The sequence below is a fragment of the Panthera pardus genome, unplaced genomic scaffold, assembly GCF_024362965.1.
Source record: "Panthera pardus isolate Hobbes unplaced genomic scaffold, ASM2436296v1 HiC_scaffold_8, whole genome shotgun sequence".
Classification (NCBI taxonomy): domain Eukaryota; kingdom Metazoa; phylum Chordata; class Mammalia; order Carnivora; family Felidae; genus Panthera; species Panthera pardus.
In genome coordinates this window covers 88856698-88876738 of record NW_026527013.1, presented here as the reverse complement: position 1 = coordinate 88876738, position 20041 = coordinate 88856698, and the positions used below count along the sequence as shown (strand labels likewise).

Sequence of the window (20041 nt, the reverse complement as noted above, 5' to 3'; positions counted from 1 at the left end):
AGAAGAAAAAGTTCATTTATCTGAAATGAGCGCATTACATCATCGCTTAAAATAAATTCTGATAACATAACTTCCTTCTGTGACTATTTTAAGCAAATCTCTCTTTGGCTGCATTCCATCCATGAAATGTGCTAATATTTAATAAAATAAATATTTATGAAACTTTGATTTCCCTCATGCTATTATTGAAATAAATGGTTATTTGAACACATTGTAAAGTTAGGGTCTGTACTGGAGATTTTCTGCCTGATATTCCTTTATCATATCAAATGTGTAATTCATAAAGAGGTTATGCATACAAAGGAAAAGGAAAGAATTTATGTTTTTGTAGGTATCTACATTTAAAACTTATATAAATCACTCCAGTGCTAAAAGGTACTCTACAGTAGCAACTTAAAGTGTCAAGATGTAGTACTTTAGCAGCGTTTAGACCTACGTGGTTTGCATTGGCTCCATGCCCTTCGGCAAAAATCCAAAGTTCTCTGCGGAAGAAACCACACATGTTGGGACTCCATGGGGCTGAAGGATGTCCTTTGTACTCTCAAGACCTAAAGCAATCTACAACACGTAATTGAGTTAGGAATGACTGGTTAGGGATATTTTCCTCTGGCGAATTAAAAAAAAAAATCTGTTGAAAGTATTCCATTGAAGTGTCAAAATTTAGGATATATGTTTACTTAAAAGTTCTTGTACAAACAGGGACATGTCTATTGAAAAATCGCCATCATTTCGTATTTGCCCCTGGCCTGTGGTAACATTCTTTACAAAAAAAATTCAGTAATAAATATTTTAAAATATCCTTTGTATTATGTTTACTCTATTCCACCTAGATTTTGAGTCTTCTACAATGAATGATACAGGTATATGTTCAATAGGGTTTGATGGGTACGACTGTAGAGGAAGAAAGTAAAAATTAAATATTTCAGAGTATTTCTACTCCTCTGGAAAGTAAAAATTAAGTATGCCAAGGTTTTTTGTTTGTTTGTCTTATTGTTTGTTTGTTTTTTGTTTTTGTTTTTAAAAGATGCAACATTTAGGTAAAAGGGATAAGATTCTGATCTTTTCTTGAGGGCAAGGACTATTTCTATAGGTATTTAATAGACTTAATGACAAGTGTCAGCACACGTGGGGACGTGAAGTCTCTCACTTCAAGTAGGCTTTTCCTCATTTGGTCCCTAAGGCCTCTCTTCAGCTAGAGAACAGTCTGTGGATCTCTGTGGGACAGGTTCAGGATAGATATACACAATGGTTCAACGTTTCCTTTTCCCAACACTAGACCAAAATAGAAAAATCAGAACCAGCCTAACAAGATCCCATTCCAAGGGAAGGATGTGGATCTGGAACCATTTTTACTGTTGGGCTGTAGGTTGAATTCTGCCAGAAGCCAACTGGGAGAGCGAAATTATTTTATAGGATATTTGTAAGGGAGTGTTCTGGGGATCAACACATGTGAGAGGGGCCGTGGGGAAGTACTATTAGATAAAGAAAGAACTGTGCTGTGATGCAGACCCAGCAAAAAGCCTCAACTGACAAGCCAAACTGATAAGGTGGCGACCATTTCAATATCGTCCTCTAGTGTAAGTGATAATACCATTATTCAAGTGAGTTTATCTTATAAAAGGGATTCTCCATTTTCTCCCTATCTAATCCATTCACCATGACCGTCAGTATTATCTCTTAAAAAAATGAAAATCTGACCATATTTCTTCTCTGCTTACATACTCTGGAGTTCTTGATTTTCAAGGAACTTGAATGAACTCCAGATTTCTGTTGATTTCTAAGGCTCACCTGATTTCCAATCTTATTTTTATCCACTGTTCATTATTCCCTCACTTGCATTTTATTTTCTGCTTCCCTGCCTTCCTCTCTCTCATTCATTTACTCAACCTGCGCTGTTAGTTCTTTTCTTTTTTTTTTTTAACGTTTATTTATTTTTGAGACAGAGAGACAGAGCATGAACGGGGGAGGGTCAGAGAGAGGGAGACACAGAATCTGAAACAGGCTCCAGGCTCTGAGCTGTCAGCACAGAGCCCGACGCGGGGCTCGAACTCACGGACAGCGAGATCATGACCTGAGCCGAAGTCGGCCGCCCAACCGACTGAGCCACCCAGGCGCCCCCGTTCTTTTCAAAATAACTTTCAAGTTTTGTGCCTTTGCTAAAGCTTCCTGAAATTGCCATTCACTTTCTTGTTCACCTCACTCCTCTGAATTTTGAAGGCACTTATCTAATTTTACCCTTTTGTTGCCTTTTACTCCCCAAGGCTTCCTCACCCTTAGAGGACATAACAATTCTTTGTATTTATTAGAGCAATTATATATATTAATATCAATGTCAGTTGTCCTCTTTTATAGAATTATCATTATGCATTGGTATTAGTAAATATATCCCCCATCCAAATCATACCCTCTTTGAATGGGGACTGGGCTATTTACCATGCACTTCTCATTCTCCTTTGACTTATTGTATAAAAGTTCTCTGTGACTCTCTACTTAATGTAGGCTTTATGAATTCTGCTGCAGATCTCTTCAAAGTTCCTGATACTCCCTAAGTTTTCTCCCTTCAATATTGTAAACATTATTGGGGTGACGTTGTCAGGAGAGACTAGATTACAATTGAACTCAAAGAATTGAAGACTACATAATTACTCTGTTGTAGTATTTAGCATTATCCACTAAATATTTTTTAAATAAGTTTACTTATTTATTTTGAGAGAGAGCACAAGCTGAGGAGAGGCAGAGGGGGAGAGAGAATCCCAAGCAGGCCCAGCATTAATCAGCTTGGAGCCCAATGTGGGACTCGATCTCATGAATCATGAGATCGTGACCTGAGCTGAACCTAAGAGTTGGACGGCCTAACTGACTGAGCCACCCAGGCACCCCTCCACTAAATATTTAATGTACAGAGAACATATATATTTTTAAATCAAATAACTAAATATCACTTAAGTATCACTGAATATATATCCTAGCAGAATTATACCCCAAATAATGCTCCTGTGATTTGGTTTTGTCAGTCTCTGAGGTTGAAACCAATTATATGGATTTATAGAAGTATAACTTGGGATACTTTTTAGTGACTGACTTTTGATTATTTTTTTTCTTTTGTTCTACTTCAGTATGTGTTTCTTTTTCATGTTTTCATTAAAAAATCAGTTGAGTGTCTACTGTTGTCATATGTGCATGGTATCTGAACTAGTTCAAGATGGATGGGCAAAATCTGGGGGGTTGTTAAATGGCTAATTAAAAATAGTTTACATTTGTATTTGGAACTTGCAGTTTATTGTATCCTGGCTCAGTTAGGATGGAGGAAAAACATGTTGGAGAACTTGAGTGGTCAGAGTTGTTCTCTTGTCTGTCTGTATATTTCTTATAGTTCGAGTTAGAGAGACTAGATTTCCCTGGCCTAGCCCTTAACATCCTACTCCATCTCTAGAGTCAGAGGAAATATATGAAAAACGTAATTTTAATAGTCCTTGAGAAAGGTGGTCAGCTGTGGACATTTACATCTGTTTATCATTAAGTTTTAAGTTAAGCATTAGAAACCTGTTCATGTAGACATCATCATCATCATCATCATCATCATAATGCATTTTGACATCTGTGCCTTATGGTTTAAGGACCTGTGGTTTCTAAACAAATAATTTTAAACTCTGTGGCATCTGTTACTTTGACTACAAATGAACGTTCTCCACTTCAGCCAGACTTAAGTAGTCCTGGCAGTAATTCATATAAAATCCAGAGCCCTCTCTATATAAACTCCAGGAGTTATATATACAAGCTGAAAGTCTCTCTTTCTCTCTTTTTTTCTCTCTCTTAATTAAAAAAAAAATTTTTTTAACTGTATTCATTTTTGAGAGACAGAGCATGAATGGGGAAGGGGCAGAGAGAGAGGGAGACACAGAATTGGAAGCAGGCTCCAGGCTCTGAGCTGTCAGCACAGAGCCCGATGAAGGGGTTGAACTCACGAACTGCAAGATCATGACCTGAGCCGAAGTCGGACGCTCAACCGACTGAGCCACCCAGGCACCCCTCATTTTTTTTTTAAGTGGAGTCATAGTTAACAGAAAAAAAAATCCAGTACTCCATTTGGTTATGTTCGTTAGTTGGACTTCTGAGTTAATGAATTGTTGGGATCCTTCCATCTGAAAATGTTACTCACTTTGGAAGCAGTTCAGACCATGCATGGGTGGAGTGAGTGTCCAGACCAGGATGTAAGCAAACAGATCACAAAAGTGATGATTTATTAAACTAAGTACTGCTTTTGTGTTCATATTATTCAAGGATTTCTTTCTTGGTTTCCCTTTTTTTTCCTCTATTTTTTTTTTTTTCTTTTCAAGTGGGCTATAGAGGCAGACAAGTAGACCAATGAGAAATAAACTTAGTCTGAGACTACAGTTGTTATTTATTTTACCTACTAATCTAACAGCAACTGGTATGTCAACTTGTAGAGTGTAATAATAAACAACTTTATGTTACCTCCCACGGTTCCTTTCAATCTGCTCTGTGGAACCCCTTCTTTTTCTGGACCTGTTGGGTAACTCTAGCAGGCAGCAATGGTTTTCGAGGTCACTCTTTGGTAGTAACACAGTTGTTATCCAGCAACTCAAATGTCCCGTCTAATGTAATAAAACTTTCAACCTCATGTAAAATTGAGCCTCTGTTCCATCTACCTGTCCCCGTTTGCACATGCCATGTGAGTGAAGGCTCCCAGACAGGGAGATGTTCAGAGGCTTCTTTGTGTCTCTTCCTAGCAGTCCTCCTCTCCCTTAAGCTTGTTGAACACAGTGTGTGACCCCTTCAGTCAAATCAGGAGAAGAGGGGAGGAGAGGGCTCAGAGAAATGTCTGCTCTACTGTCCTTGTCAGAGGGATCTCACTTCTCGACTTTCTGTCCTTGTCAGATGTTTAAAGATGATTTTTCTTTCCAAAGTGACTTAGTGAGTTCTGGGGGATTCCCACTTTTTGGAGATCTTTCCCTTGCAGTTCTCTGGGATGAGCTTGATGACATTTCTTCTCTGACTGGTATGTTCTCGTGTTTTATCCTGAGACAGATTGCACTTTCACCGGTGTTAACTTCTGAAGCCTTTTCACTCAACACTCTTGAACAGGACATCAGGTGACCTCATGCCATCCCATTTTTGAGCAAGTACGGCTCCCATCTTTTCTATGGAAAGCCATCATGTGTCCGTTCCTGGATGCACTCTGGAAGTTCAGGCTGATGCCAAAATAGCCGCTGAATCTGGCCTGTGTTTCCACTGGAGCTTGTCGTTCTCTCGCTCACCTTTAGACATTAACCTAGAATGTTCCACCAACGGCATTTCAACAGCAAGTGCTTCTTGAGGTTTCAGGAAAGCTCCTTTCCTGGCACCTACCCCTCACTTTGGGGTTTGTAGGACACGTGATAGGATTGTCTTAGACGAAATATACTTTTCTACAGAAAGGAAGAAAAAAACTTTTAATATCTAGTTTCCAAGTATTTGTAACTGCACATGGGTGAAATTATCTGTAGGATTCTTGGCCACCTACTTTGAAACTTTTTGCTTCTTGACCTAGCATCTCATTTTTGAATTTTTATGCAGCTAAAACTTCTCTTTTAACATCTTGCCTTACTACCAAAGCCATACAATGAGCCCTGAGAAGGATGTTGTTTTACCTACAACCTCATTATATATCCTCATTCTATTTAATTCCTGAAGTATACAAACTAGAACCATAGAGACAACCAAATGGAGAATGTTAATGTTCCTATTAATATTATTTACCTTTTGACTGTTGATAGCCTCAAACAAAACATTGGCTGTTTGACATCTTGTTTGCCATAGATTTCTGTTGGAATCTGATTCCAACAAAGCTAAGCTATACCTGACAACCTAGATAAAAGAGAATGTAGGAGGGGCCCCTGGATGGCTCAGTCAGTTGAGTGCCCAACCTCGGCTTAGGTCATCGTTTCACAGCTGGAGAGTTCGAGCCCCATGTCAGGCTCTGTGTTGACAGCTGGGAGCCTGGAGCCTGCTTCGGATTCTATGTCTCCCTCTATCTCTGCCCTTCCCCTGCTCGTTCTCTCCCTCCCTCTCTCTCTCTCTCTTTTTCTGTCTCTCTCTCAAAAATAAATAAACATTACAAAAAAAATTTTAAAGAGAGTATAGGATATGAATTGATTCATTTTTCAATGATCTTTGAAAGTAATCTTCAAAAAGTTTACTTTCATTTTGAGATAATAACCATCTTTTTCCTTTTTAATTAATTAAAAAAATCATTCCTCTTGAAACTCATATGTGTCAAAATTAAATATTGTATATAAAATGTTCAAAGAATTGCTATGTTAGCTAAGATCTTTTAATGAGCCCAACAAAAATCTATTAGCTAACCTTACAGTGTTCAAGGAAAAAGCAGTATAATACTTAAAATTTTTCTGTTTAAAGTAATTTATGTTTGTTTTTAATGCAAAAAAAAAAATACTAACTATGTTTCTGGGGAAAAAAAGAGAGTTTTCCTATGGATTTTAAAGTGAAGGGGAGCACCTGAGTGGCTAAGTTGGTTAAGCATCCGACTCTTGATTTCGGCTCAGGTCATTATCTCACCATTCATGAGTTCAAGCCCCACATTGGGCTCTGTGTTGACAACATGGAGCCTGCCTGGGATTCTGTCTCCCTGTCTCTCTGCCCGCCCCCTCCCCTTGCTCTCTAACTCTCTCAAAAAAGTAAATAAATAAATTTTAAAAAAAAACCTGAAAAAGCAATGTGCAAAAGCAATATATACATTATATAACCTACATAAGGTAGCTGCATATTTTTGCGGAATAACTTAACACAACTTAATCTTGCCTTGCTAAATTTTAGGTCCCCACATTTGCTTCGGAACTCTACTCTGTTGGTTACTTAAACACAAAATAATCAGAATTATTTTAAAGGAAACACTGGATAAACATAAAGGTAAAAACACTTAAGCTAGAAGCTGGACACTTTAGGAGGATCATTTTTTTTTTCTTTTTAGCAGACTGTTAATAAAGTAATTCCATGTTTATAAATGTGACCGTTATTTCTTTCCACCTAACAGTCATAATGCAGTTTTTTTTATATTATTTTTCTCCTTATTTAGCATGAAAACTCAGTATGTGATTATGAATATTAGGTTACTTGAAATTGGTCAAACTGTGCGTCTATTTTTAAGCACTTATATTAGGAAAATAACCAAGCTAAGTGAGTTTGTAATTTTAAATATAATAAGTTTTAGTGGATCATTTAAACACCCTTCTCTGCATAGCATGAAAAGCACTTTGTTATTTCCCTTTCCTCAAGGAAGTCTAAAACAAGAGGGTTTTCATACATGAAGATCCTGTACTTGCTTGCTTTACGTTGAGTATAAGCAGAAATGCTTTTATAAGTCACCATGACCTTCTGACTCCAATTCTATTAACTCACATCATGGCTGAATAAGACATTCCCATTGAATGCTTTACCTTGTATATTGATTCTTTGTGGAGAAAATCTCAGAATAAATAACTTCTCATTTAAAAACAAGTTATTGATAGAAGGAAATTGTCACCTTTTTTATTCTTAGTTAATGCTTGAAATTAAGAAATTATAAACACTTGAAAACCATGTGGACATCCCAATAAATTAACTTTTGGTAGACAGCCCCCTGCTTAGTTTCATGGTGATTAATCTGTTCCTAGTGCCTGTGGAGCACATGCTGTGTAGTAACCACAGAAGTAAAACAATCACCCCGTTCATGGATGTGCTGGCTCCCCAGCCTGGGTGCTGATGGGCAGGTCCCATCTGGTCACTGTAATGGACTGTCAGGATGTTGTCAGACTGCTCAGACCCCTGCCAGAACTCTGACAGGAACTCTTTCTCTGTCTGTAATTTTAAGGCAAACTCTGCAGATCACTTTTCAATAAGTATCGAGCTTACTACGTATGTGATATGGTGCCAGGTACTAAAAAGGGTACAAAGTAGAAGAGTGTTTCTTGTCACTCAAGATCAGTAGTCCCTAAACTCCATTGAGTCATATATTACTTAAGAAGATAATGAAGGCTGCGATCCGTTTTCCTCACAGAATTATAAAATCTTTCCACAAGCATAACTGCACTCGAATTCACATGTAGCTGCACCACAAATTCAAAATTACCAATCCATTTGTGGATTTCTTAAAATTTCTTTTAGGTAGTATGATACGATAGCACCCCTCTCTCTTTCATTATGCATGATTATTGAGCTCCTACTATGTTGCTAGCACTCTTCTAGACGCTGGGAATCTAGTAGAGAATAAAACTGGTGAGGTCTCTGTTCTCATGGTGCCTCTGGTTTCTAAACGGAGGGTTTGATGGAGAAGAAAAAAAAGGAAGCAAATAAGAAAATTAGTATTAAGTGTTGTTTAAATACTGTGGTGAGAATCCTGGAAAAAAAAAACCTGATGAACTTTCTTCCTCTCTCCCTCCCTCCCTCCCTCCCTCCCTTGCTCCCTTGCTTCCTTCCTTCCTCCCTTCCTCTCTTTCTCTCTTTCAAGTTTTTGTTTAAATTCCAGTTACTTAACACACAGTGTAATATTAGTTTCAGGTGAACAATATGCCAATTCCACAATTCCATACATCTCCCGGTGCTCATCATGACAAATGCACTCCTTAATCCCCATCACCTATGTAAATCAACCCCCATCCACCTCCCCCTCTGGTAACCATCAATTTGTTCTCTATAGTTAAGAGTCTGTTTCTTGGTTTGCTTCTCTGTCTCTGTCTCTCTGTCTCTCTGTCTCTCTCTCTCCTTTTCCCTATGCTTGTTTGTATTGTTTCGTAAATTCCACATATGAGTGAATCATATGTTATTCGACTTTGACTGACTTAATGTGCTTGGCTTAATGCTCTCTAGCTCCATCCATGTTGCTGCAAATGGCAAGATGGAAAAAACTACTTTAGTTGGTCTTCAGAGAAGGTGAAATGGGGAGGTGATAGTAAAGCAGACATTATAAGAAGGAACCATCCAGAGGAGGTCAGATGTATTCCAAGTACAGCAAATTCATTCTGCGGTTAGTATTGAGATAATATTTGAAAGCACAACATTAGCTGCTCATGGGCATGAAGTGGGGACTCAAATTGACATTTTCAATTCCATTGCATTTCATCAATCTTTATGCCCAGGAAAGGGTCCCAAACTAAATTTACTTGCGAAAAGAAAGTGGCAGTGGATATGATAAACACAAGTGTATTAAAATTCAGAGATGTCAGGTGGAAGAAGGCTAAATGTGAAAGAGGCTTTACGCTGAGTCCTGAAAATGCAGAGAGGCAAGTCTTGCCCAACTCTTCATGGAGGAAGCTACGTGGGCAGATTGTGCCCAAGCTTGAGAGTTAAAACTCCCCATCCATAACAGTTTCTACCCCAGTCAGTTTCAATAATGGAAGCTCTACTTTTGGTGCTGTTGTCCTTGTTTTTCAGTACTTCACTCTATGAGCCAGATCTCTTACCTCTTTCTGTTCCTGGAACCCAGAGCTGTCTTTGCTCCCTTGGTTGATCAAATCCTTTACCAGACGGCATTTAGAGCAACATATTTCCAACTTTGTTACAACCATTCAAAAACTTGAATCCTGTTCTTTGATAGAGATGCCTGTCTGCATTTTTACGGCTCTGAATTTTTGTCCTTAATTAGGTTTTTTGAACAAGTTGTAACTTCCCCTTCTGTGTATTCCTTTCAGTTTGGGCATCTCTGAATTAGGCCAACGGCCACTTGACTGACCTTGCACTTGCTAACTTGAGTCAATTAAATTGCTTCTCCAAAGATGTAACAAAGAGCAGATATAATTAGAATTTCCTTAGGATGTTCTAGGCCTTATCATTATTTGAATGTTTTTGTAACTTGCCTAAGATTAAATAATTAAAAATAAATTGCCTGACATTTTCACCTTACTAAGTGATAACTGTTAATGAATGATATGAATTATGAATGAAACCATTATGGTTAGAGACATTGCAGTATTTACTTGTGAGTTTCTCCAACCTGTTTGTATCCAAAGTGAAGTAAACCTCCTTCAAAAAATGAACAAACAAAAAACATTTTGGATTTTGGATAGAGATAAGCAAATAAAATCAATATAGGATAATTAGATCATAGGTGTATTTTTAAATGCATGCAGCTCCCATTATATTTTCATAAGAAAATTAATATTGAATCTCTTTTAAAAATGTGTTTAAAATGTAACTTTGTAGCAGATGAGCATATGCAAAGTGACACTGAAGAGAATTTTTATTTCATTAGAATGGTCCCTTAGTATACTGGTAATCTACATTCTCTAACTCTCAAAGAAAAAAAAATATATTTATACATGTATATATTCTTACTCTTACTCTTTTTTTAAAAAACAACATGGAACACTTCATGAATTTGTGTGTCCTCTTTGCAAAGGTACCATGCCAATCTTCTCTGTATCATTCCATTTATTTTTTTAATTATTTTAATGTTTATTTTTGAGATAGAGACAGACAGAGCACGAGTGGGGGAGGGGCAGAGAGAGAGAGAGAGAGAGACACAGAATCCGAAGCAGGCTCCAGACAGTTGTGCTGACAGCTCAGAGCCCAATGCGGGGCTCAAACTCACAAACCGCGAGATCCTGACCTGAGCCGAAGTCGAACACTTAACCACCTAAGCCACCCAGGCACCCCATCTGTATCATTCCATTTAGTAAATGTGTTGCCAAAGTGAGTCCTATATATATATTAGATACTAATATATATTAGACACTAATATATATATATATTAGACATTAATATTTGATCTTTCCAAGTGTAACCTACAAAAGTGAATCCTTCGGAAATGTTTGATTTCAGTTGTGAAATGTTATGAAAACAACGTATATATACTAGCATGGTTAAATCAGTAGATTATAGAACATGGAGATTGACTTACCAGACATACTTGTTTTGAAACGTTAACCAAGAAATTGTGGAGAGATTTTATAAATTTTATAAATTTATTTACTTCCGTATCCCAGAGTAGTTTTCTGTTATTAAGTTGACCTGTAAGATTAGCACTCAAAATAAAATTAATTTGCAACCCCCAATTATTTAGTAGTTCAGTTAGTAGTTATACCCTCAATAATTATGTTGAGAGAAATTACTGGGCTTATTCGGATCTTCAGAAAAGATGTTTGCTTTCTGATGTCTGTCCTCCATGTGGGTAGAGAGACCAGTGGTAAGCTTTCTACATATTTGAAATCCTTGACATCTAAGCGCCAAGCTTCCGAAGACTACTTGCACCAAAGTGACAGCCTTACAACCTGACTGTGGTACATCATACCCCATTAGTTGTGAACGAGTGCTCTGTGGGAATATTTCAGAACAATTAATATGGCAGTTATGCAAGTATCGTCTCTGCTTTGGTACATCTCTGTCTGATAAATGAAAGAAAAATATCCTTGGGTAACTTTCTGAGGGAGTAGTACAGTTGCATCAGCTTTAAGGGATAGGGGTACGTGTTTTGTTTGTCTTGCTTGTGCCGCTTTTAGTATGGCATGACACCGCATGGACCATGTTCTCAAGTTCAAGGAGATGTATGTATCATTTTATTGCTGATAAATTCAGAAGTCATGAAATTGTTAATAACCACTGCTTCAAAGCTGTTCACATTACCTAATTAATGATCAAGAGGGCTTTTATAGATTTTGTGGACATTGTATTTTAAGGGTACTGACTGGGCAACTGAAATAATTTCAGGATCTCAGGTATTTCTTGGGCTTTTGTGTAAACCGTGCTTAAACTTAGGGGCATCTGGGTGGCTCAGTTGGTTAAGTTTCTGACTTCAGCTCAGGTCATGATCTCGCGGTCCATGAGTTTGAGCCCTGTGTTGGGCTCTGTGCTGACAGCTCGGATTCTGTGTCTCCCTCTCTCTCTGCCCACCTCCACTCATGCTCTTTCTCTTTCCATGTCTCCCTCTTTCTCTCTCCCTCTCTCTCTCTCAAAAATGAATAAATGTTCATTTTTTTTGAAAACCATGCTGAAACTTGGAAATATTCATGAAATATGTTGTTCTATGGTCAGAGTTAATATCTCTCGCTAGATGTATCTGTGTGAATCTCTCCCTTCTCTCTGTTACCCCTCTCTGTCCACCTACAAACACATGCACAATATACCATATGCACACGTATGCACACAGACATGCACACCACACACACGCCCAGATATGCACATGCGCATACACAGTTTGTCCTTAAAAATACAGAATTGGCGGAAGGTTTTTCTATAAATAGACACAGATAGAGATGGATGTGTCACAGTATTATGCCACTTCAAAAGATTTTGAGAAACAAAAATGTTATTTGAACATATTTCTGCCAACCCCATGTAACTATGTGGCTTGTTGGTAGTTTTTATTTTTTGTTTTGCTTTATTATATTTTTAGGTTGCATTAAGTGAAATTTTGCTTCTTTAAATTCTTTACAAACAAGGAATTAAAAGGAATTTTAAAAAATGCTTTATTCTAATGACTAGGTGGCAAGTAAAAGAAAATCCCACCATAAATCATAATTAAAATGATAGCTTTTAAATATTGGCACGACTACAATGATTCTTTTCTCCCCCCTTTTAAGTAAATGTTTCCAGTCTGGAAGACAATCAGATATCTCCTAGGTTGTTGATATTAAGATAACTCTTTTTGTGATTTCTGAATTCTTGAGAGCATTGTATCAAAATAAGGCAGTATATAATCTTAATGAATCTTTATTTTAAAGGCTTATGTTATCTTAAAAAGTAAAATTATCTTTGTGATACTATCTTAGAATTACTCTTCAATAATAATGATTAAAGGATAATTTCTATTTTTAACAGGGCCTAGACTTTATGGGATTGAAGGAGAATGATGAAAAGTGAGATAACATTCGGGGAAAAATATCCTCTATAAACAAAGATTAAAAGATTTATTAAAATTGGTTTCTGGAGCCCAACGAATTCTCAGTGCTTGAGTATCTTTGTGTAACATTTACCCACTAATCAAACACTTGATTCTCTGCTGCTTGTAATTTTAGTTTTATTGCTTCATTAGCTAGGATGACACATTTCAATTTACAATTACGTGACTTACAATCAATTCAATTTACAATTATATGACTTACAGTTAATAACTGAAAATGTACAAAAACCATGAAAACATCTTTTAGAGATTTGTATTCCTTTGCAAAGAGGGAAAATAAATCTGCAGTTACTAGTGTCAAATCCTTAAGAAAAAAGTCAGAGTCAAAACTATTAAACCACACTAAGCTATTAAGCGCAAGTAAGTGAAAACAGTGGTTCAAAAATAGAGACCTGTATCTTGGTCTGCCCTTGGGGCCCCTTGGATGCTCCCTGAGCACAGTTTCCATCTTCTGAGCTCTCTGCTCACTTTGTATCTCCCAAGAAAATGTGGTTACCTTATCTGTTTACAGAACTATCTTCCTGACTCAATGCCACACCTTGCCCAGCATACAGAGGGCCTTTGTAATTATATGTGTAATGAACAAATAATTTATGAATAGTACTTACTCTGTGCTGACTTTGGAGCTTTCATGTAGATTGCAAAGAAGTTATAAAGATTGTTTCCACATTTTGTCACTCTTTAAATAACTCACTTTTGAAGCCCCTACAAATATATGCAAAATCAATTTTAGAAACATTTATGTCATGACCTACTTTTTAACTCAGTCACTCACTCTACTGGTTCAAGGTAAAAAAAAACAAACCAAAACAAACAAACAAACGAAAACCCTGTGATAATCTTTCTCTTCTTTATGTCTTATTTACTTAATATAGAAGAATTTTATATTTTCCCTTTTTTAATAGACTTTATAACAATAAGATATTTAAAGTTTATTTGTTTGTTTTGAGAGAGAGGGAGGGGCAGAGAGAGAGGGAGAGAGAGTCCCAAGTAGGCTCTACAACTGTCAGCGCAGAGCCCAATGCAGGGGTCGATCTCACAAACATCCATGAAAGAAATCATGACCTGAGCTGAAATCAAGATTCAGACACTTAACCGACTGAGCCACCCAGGTGCCCCCTCAATAAGATATTTATATTAGAACAAATATCCATAACTATCTGTTCTAAGTTTATTTCTGAAATGTGAGTGAATTTTACCATCATAAAAAAAAAAAAAAAACAGAAAAGAATAGGATTTGACATATTGAAAGGACTCAAAGAAATATTCATCTTGACTAGAGACCAAATAAAATGAGCTAAAGATTAAACCAATTGACAGATGGTGGATATGCATTCTGTGTACCTTCTATTTTCAGTCCAATGATACAAAGTGATACTCTGTAAAATCACTATAATATTCTAGATCAGCATGTTTAGAGTTGCAGTTTTGCGAGAGATTGTTTGCACAAAGTGAATATACCTGACAATACTGAATGAACTGTAAAAATAGCTCTGATGGTAAATTTTTTAAAAATGTTTATTTATTTATTTTGAGAGAAGGATAGAGAGCAAGGGAGAGGCAGAGAGAGAGGGATATAGAATCCCAAGCAAGCTCCACACTGTCAGCACAGAACCTGACATGGGGCTTAAACCCATGAACCATGAGATCATGACCTGAGCTGAAATCAAGAGTCAGATGCTCAACTGGCTGAGCCACCCAGATACCACTAAGATGGTAAATTTTATGTTACGGATATTTTATCACAATTAAAGATAATAATAAAAATGAATCATCGAAGAAAAAAATACCTTGAGAGAGGATACATTGAGCTCATAGGTCCAAATACAAAGCAAAGTTACTATAAATTCAAGATGACACCTTTAAAGGAGAGGAGAAGAACAGTGGCTTCAGTGTTTCTGCTACTAATGATTACAAATAAACAAACAATTAAAAAACAACTGGAAGAAGGGAGACTGGGTGGCTCAGTCGGCTGAGTTTTTGGCTCAGGTCATAATCTCATTGTTCCTGGGTTCAAGCCCAGCGTGGAGACCCATGGAGGGCTCGTAGGGTCTCCATGCTGACAGTGTGGAGCCTGCTTGGGATTCTCTCTCTCCCTCTCACAGCCCCTCCCCCATTCTCTCTCTCTCTCTGTCACTCTCTCTTTCTCCCTCTCTCTCTCTACCTCCCTCCCTCTCAACATAAATACTTTTACTCCTCTTTCGTTTATTTATTTAAGACCTCATGATTCTGGGTGGATGATTGACTGTTGTCTTTTGGCCTATGCATGGCCCGTTTTGATTAATTTATTTACTAACTTGAATTGCTTAGTTATTTTAAACTATGCATCAAATACCCGAAAAGGCACCATCCAGAACAAAAGCTAAGATCTCATAAATAATCTGTTTCTTACCACCAATTTGTCTTTTTCCTTCCAGTCTGGGACAACCATTTTTTCCTGAATGCTGTATTCATCACCCCCTAGTTTTCATTTTTACATATTTATTGCATCTACATATATGATAAAAGTGTCTATTTTCTTTTAGTTGTTTTTGACATTCTAAGTGGATCATTCTGTTTGTAATTTGGGGGACTGTACTTTTTTTTACCTAATAGCAAATTGCTAAGATCTGTCCATATTATTTTTTATTACTGTAGTCTATTTATATTTTATGGACGGCTACTCTTGAGAATTGTGTGAAAGTATAATTGCCGAGAATTAAACCAGTTTGGAATAAATAGCATCTTTAGGTCCTTATTGTGAACCACATCGAGTTTAACTCATCATTTGATCCTACTCCCGGTCAGCCACCCTGTCTAGGTACACCTTAGGCTTGCAATTTGCAGCATGTAATTTGCAGCATTTACTTCATTTAAAACTCTTAGTTATTTTATTGAATTTGTCTAGTACGAGTTTGAGTGGTATTCTCTGTTCTTCTTTACTCAGAGACATAAAACCCTGAAATCTCACTATGAAGATAATACCATATAAACGTTTGTGACTCCTGAGTCACTTGTGAGTTCCAGGCTTAACAAGGCTTTTTCAGTGCATTCCCTCAAGATATTTTCTTTTTTTCCTTGCCTATTAAAACATTTTCGGCTAACATTGGTGAGAAACATAATAAAAGTTTATCAGAGCTCTTGGAATATATATATATATATATATATATATATATATATATATATATATATAATAAGTAACTCAGAATTTGCTTTTCTTGTTTCTTCTTGTCTGTAGCTTAACAGGGAGCATTTCTTTCTTTAAGCTAATGGAGTAAAATAACTGTTTGAAACTTCATTTGCAAAACCTTCTTGACAGAATTCCTAAACTTTGTTAAAAACAAAACAAAACCTTTGTAATAAATTCAAGACAGTTAAAGCATGATTAAGAGCTACGAACCAAGGGATTTGCTGCCCTTGTCCTTAATCATTTGCCCAGATAATAATTATTATATAGTGGTGGAGACCCCCCTACTTCAGGAGACGGACTTTGGGTCATATTTTGGCTTTGCTGGTGACTATGTTCATGGCCCGTGACATGTTTTTAGTGGCTGTGTGAATAAGTTTTCTGATGTGAAAATGAGGAGAGTAAGTCCAGCCATCTCATAGGGTCATTGTGAGATTTCAGTAAGATGAAGCATGTATAATATTTAACTAAGTGAAAGATGCGTGTGAGCTCCGCACGCGTTAAATATTGCCAGGAAATCCACACTGGTCTTTGACTTGGAGTGATAACTTTTGCTTGTAACCAAGTGCCGTTTTCCAACATTCGCTGCACATGTTTATAATGCACCACCACTCTGAGTGACCACAGAAAAACAGCATGAATAAAATCTCTTACTTAAACAGATGCGAACCTGAACTGCTGACACCACAATAAGATTTTATGGCCTTCTCAACATAACTTATCTATTATTAAGTACATTTGAAAAGAAATTAGAAGATTATAATATGCAAATAGATAGTTCTGCAGTTCATTTTATTTTTTTATGGTGGCTTTGGAAAATATTTAAATCTCAAAATTCTTACATCATATCTATAACATGCCCATAGTTTGACATCCACTCTTCAGCTTCACACACTCATTTTCCTAATTAGAATTGTAAGGTGTTTTAGATATTCAGATTCTGACACACTTTGAAATGTCTTACAGATTTATTGGCCCGCTGCGAAGGAACGAGTGGAATTATGTAAATTAGCCGGGAAAGATGCCAATGTAAGTACGAGACTTTAAAACTATCTTTGTTGAACTGGTACTGATATGATAGTAAAATTTTTATTGGATTTTATTGAATTATTGGCATCAGTGTATTATTTTTAAGACTGCATTAATATTCTCTATAAAGATTAAGAAGATATAAAATATTTCTACCTTGCCAAAAGGAATAACACTATTCTCAGAAATTTAGAAATACAGGACTTTCTGAAGTGTTAATTGTAAGTATTATTATTTTCTTCACATGAATCTCAGAAATGCACCTAAAACATTAAAAATAGATCGTCAGAAAATATTATATTTCTAGGATTTTACATTTGTCATTTATATGCATGGATTTTGGAAATGCACACAAAGTCATGAGGTTCTGCAGCACCATAAACACACAATTGATACTTAATTTAATTTGGGTTACAATTAAACTTATGGCCTCTAGAAGAATTTCAAAAGTTGGCATATTAAGAAAGATTGGGTGAAATGAATGGCATAAATTCTGGAATAAGAACCAGAAGTAATGTACTCCAAACTTTACTTAAGCGTAATCATATGACGCAACCTATAAAGGATAAATAATGGAGTTCTAATACAAACTTCTGGTGTAAGCTGACTTATGGACCAGAGAAAACCCTTAGATACATGTGACTAACCTAGTTGCTTTGTGTGTGTGGCCAGGAGGTCCTGTCCGAATTGCTTTTGCACTGTCCACAGTGTTCTGCGTTCTCCTCCGCACTGCATTGCCTGTTCTATCTCCACCAGTAACAGAAGAGGGCTGGGGCTCTTTCTGCCTCTTCTCAGCAAAGGGTTCTGATTCAGGACTGATGCTCTGTGTTCTGCCCTGACTTCTTATACTGTGGTGACAGGGAGAATTGCTCACTTGCTTGCTTGCTTTCTTTTTCTTTCTCTTCCTCTTTCTTTCTTTCTTTCTTTCTTTCTTTCTTTCTTTCTTTCTTTCTTTATTCCTTTCTTTTTTGATTTTTTGTTTTTGACAAAATAAATCGCTTCCTGAATGCAACTCAAGGTGAAAAGAGGTTCTAAACCTTGAGCAGAAACATGGATATCCTGAGGCTTCCTTTACAGTATTCTCTAATGTTGCTGTAAACACAGTAATGCAGGGGTGCTTTGCTGAGCAATGCTTTATATTTAATAACAATTAATAGTGTGTGTTATATATAGGAAAGCATAATGAGGTATAAAAATTCTCACTTGATCAATGTGATAAAACAACATGCCATATGATGCCTAATATAATTACGAGAAAGCTTAGAAGACTAAGAATTTGAGACAACTGGTTTGTTCACCCATTTTGTTTATTCAACAAATACTTATTAGAGTGTAAATATGTCCATAACAATATATATGAAAGGATACAGTATCTGCTATCATGGAGTTTTTAATACTCAGTAACAACACTGCAAAACAAAATAATCAAAACAACAGGAAGGAAAACTTTTGATTATGCCTGACTTTGTATTCCTTTAATGTTAAATGTGGTCTTTGCAGGCACATTGATGTTAATAGAAATATATCAGGGGGTGTTAGCAGCAAATGCAACAGGAAACAGCTGTCACATTTATTTTACTTGAAATGAAAAAGATCAAACTATTCCAAAATATATTCTTCCTCCCATGTCTCTAATCTCTTCACCCTGTTCACTACCCTACTGAGCGGGTGCTCAGCTCTGCAAATCCTCAATACTTTTTTTGTATTTGTGGGGAAAAAAGATGCAGTATTTATGAGAGGCTTCAAAATTAATTTAATAACAATAAGAGCATGCCATACACAGTATGAACACTAAAATATTTTGTATTTTCCCAGTATTGACTGCATGAAAAGGGGACAATAGGAAAAGGGTGGTTTAAATTTCCTCCAATAAACTAATGTCAATATTCCCATGGAGCAGATGAGGGGTAAATACTCAAGGTCAAACAATCAGTGAAGGTTTCAATTGTGACAGTGTTCTTATTTCATTATGTTCACTACTCCCAGTTATATAGTAACTCAGTTGCCCTTATTATTAAGTTAAAGCAAAGGGTGATAAACTTTTCAGGAGGTGGGATCCTAGAGCATATATGACCCAATATATGGAACCTATCCTTGCAGTTGAGTTGTATTTGGGAGCTAGTAATCACCTCTAACCTTGAAGCACACCTACTGCTACCCCGAGATTAGAGATATGGGAAGCTTTTCCCTTTGTACTGAAATCTGTAAAGTTTGATGTTGAATCATGTGGGGATAATACAAGTCTTCGCCTCCTTCTTTTTAATCTGTCACTGTAAAATAATATATTTTAGAATTACTAAGAATAGCTAACACTTTTATAGCACTTACTATGCTCTGGGAACTGCTTTCAATGCTTTATAAGCCCCCTTAATCCTTTTAATCATACTAAATGCAAAGTTTTACTGTTTTCTAGATGAAAAGACTGAACCCAGAAAAATTAAATGGGTTGCCCAATATCACATCTAATAAATAGTGAAACCGTGAATTGAATCTAGAAGTCTTGCCCCATAGTCCGTGTTCTTACTTATACAACACTGTGATCTACACGTCTGAATTCTACATATAAGGTCTGAAAACCTTACCCCTCAAACTGCACCCCTCAAATCACTTCCCCTTCAATATCCCGTAATAGAGCCTCGATTTACAGCATTGCATAGATTTCAGCCAACAGAAAACTGAGGCAAGTGTGTGGTTTTATTGACCTCTTTTACTGCCTTTGGCATTACCGTCTCTCCTCCCTTCTCTCTAGTAATTTTTACCTACTTCCCAAGAGTGCTTTTAGGATTAACAAGTGTTTGGAAAGACTGTCCCTTTACACAAAGGTACTATATAACTGAAAAATAGTGAATTATTTACCATAATGAAAGTTAGCTAATTGGGGTGGGGATGGAATGGAAGATGTGGATACAAAAGGGAACTATTCCCCTTTCTTGACCAGTCTCCAGTTTAGTCCA

At 36.7% G+C, this 20041-nt stretch overlaps 1 protein-coding gene and 1 pseudogene across 3 annotated transcripts in view; one reads left to right on the top strand and one right to left on the bottom strand.

The window, feature by feature from the left end:
• SEMA3D (semaphorin 3D) overlaps positions 1-20041 on the top strand; it is a 198111-nt gene that overhangs the window by 94386 nt on the left and 83684 nt on the right. For all 3 annotated transcript variants that reach the window (XM_019443165.2, XM_019443166.2, XM_019443164.2), the window contains exon 4: positions 17025-17087. In XM_019443165.2, coding sequence (XP_019298710.1) covers positions 17025-17087 — 63 coding nt within the window. The remainder of the gene's footprint in view (positions 1-17024; positions 17088-20041) is intronic.
• Positions 10349-10447, bottom strand: LOC128775762 (U6 spliceosomal RNA; annotated as a pseudogene).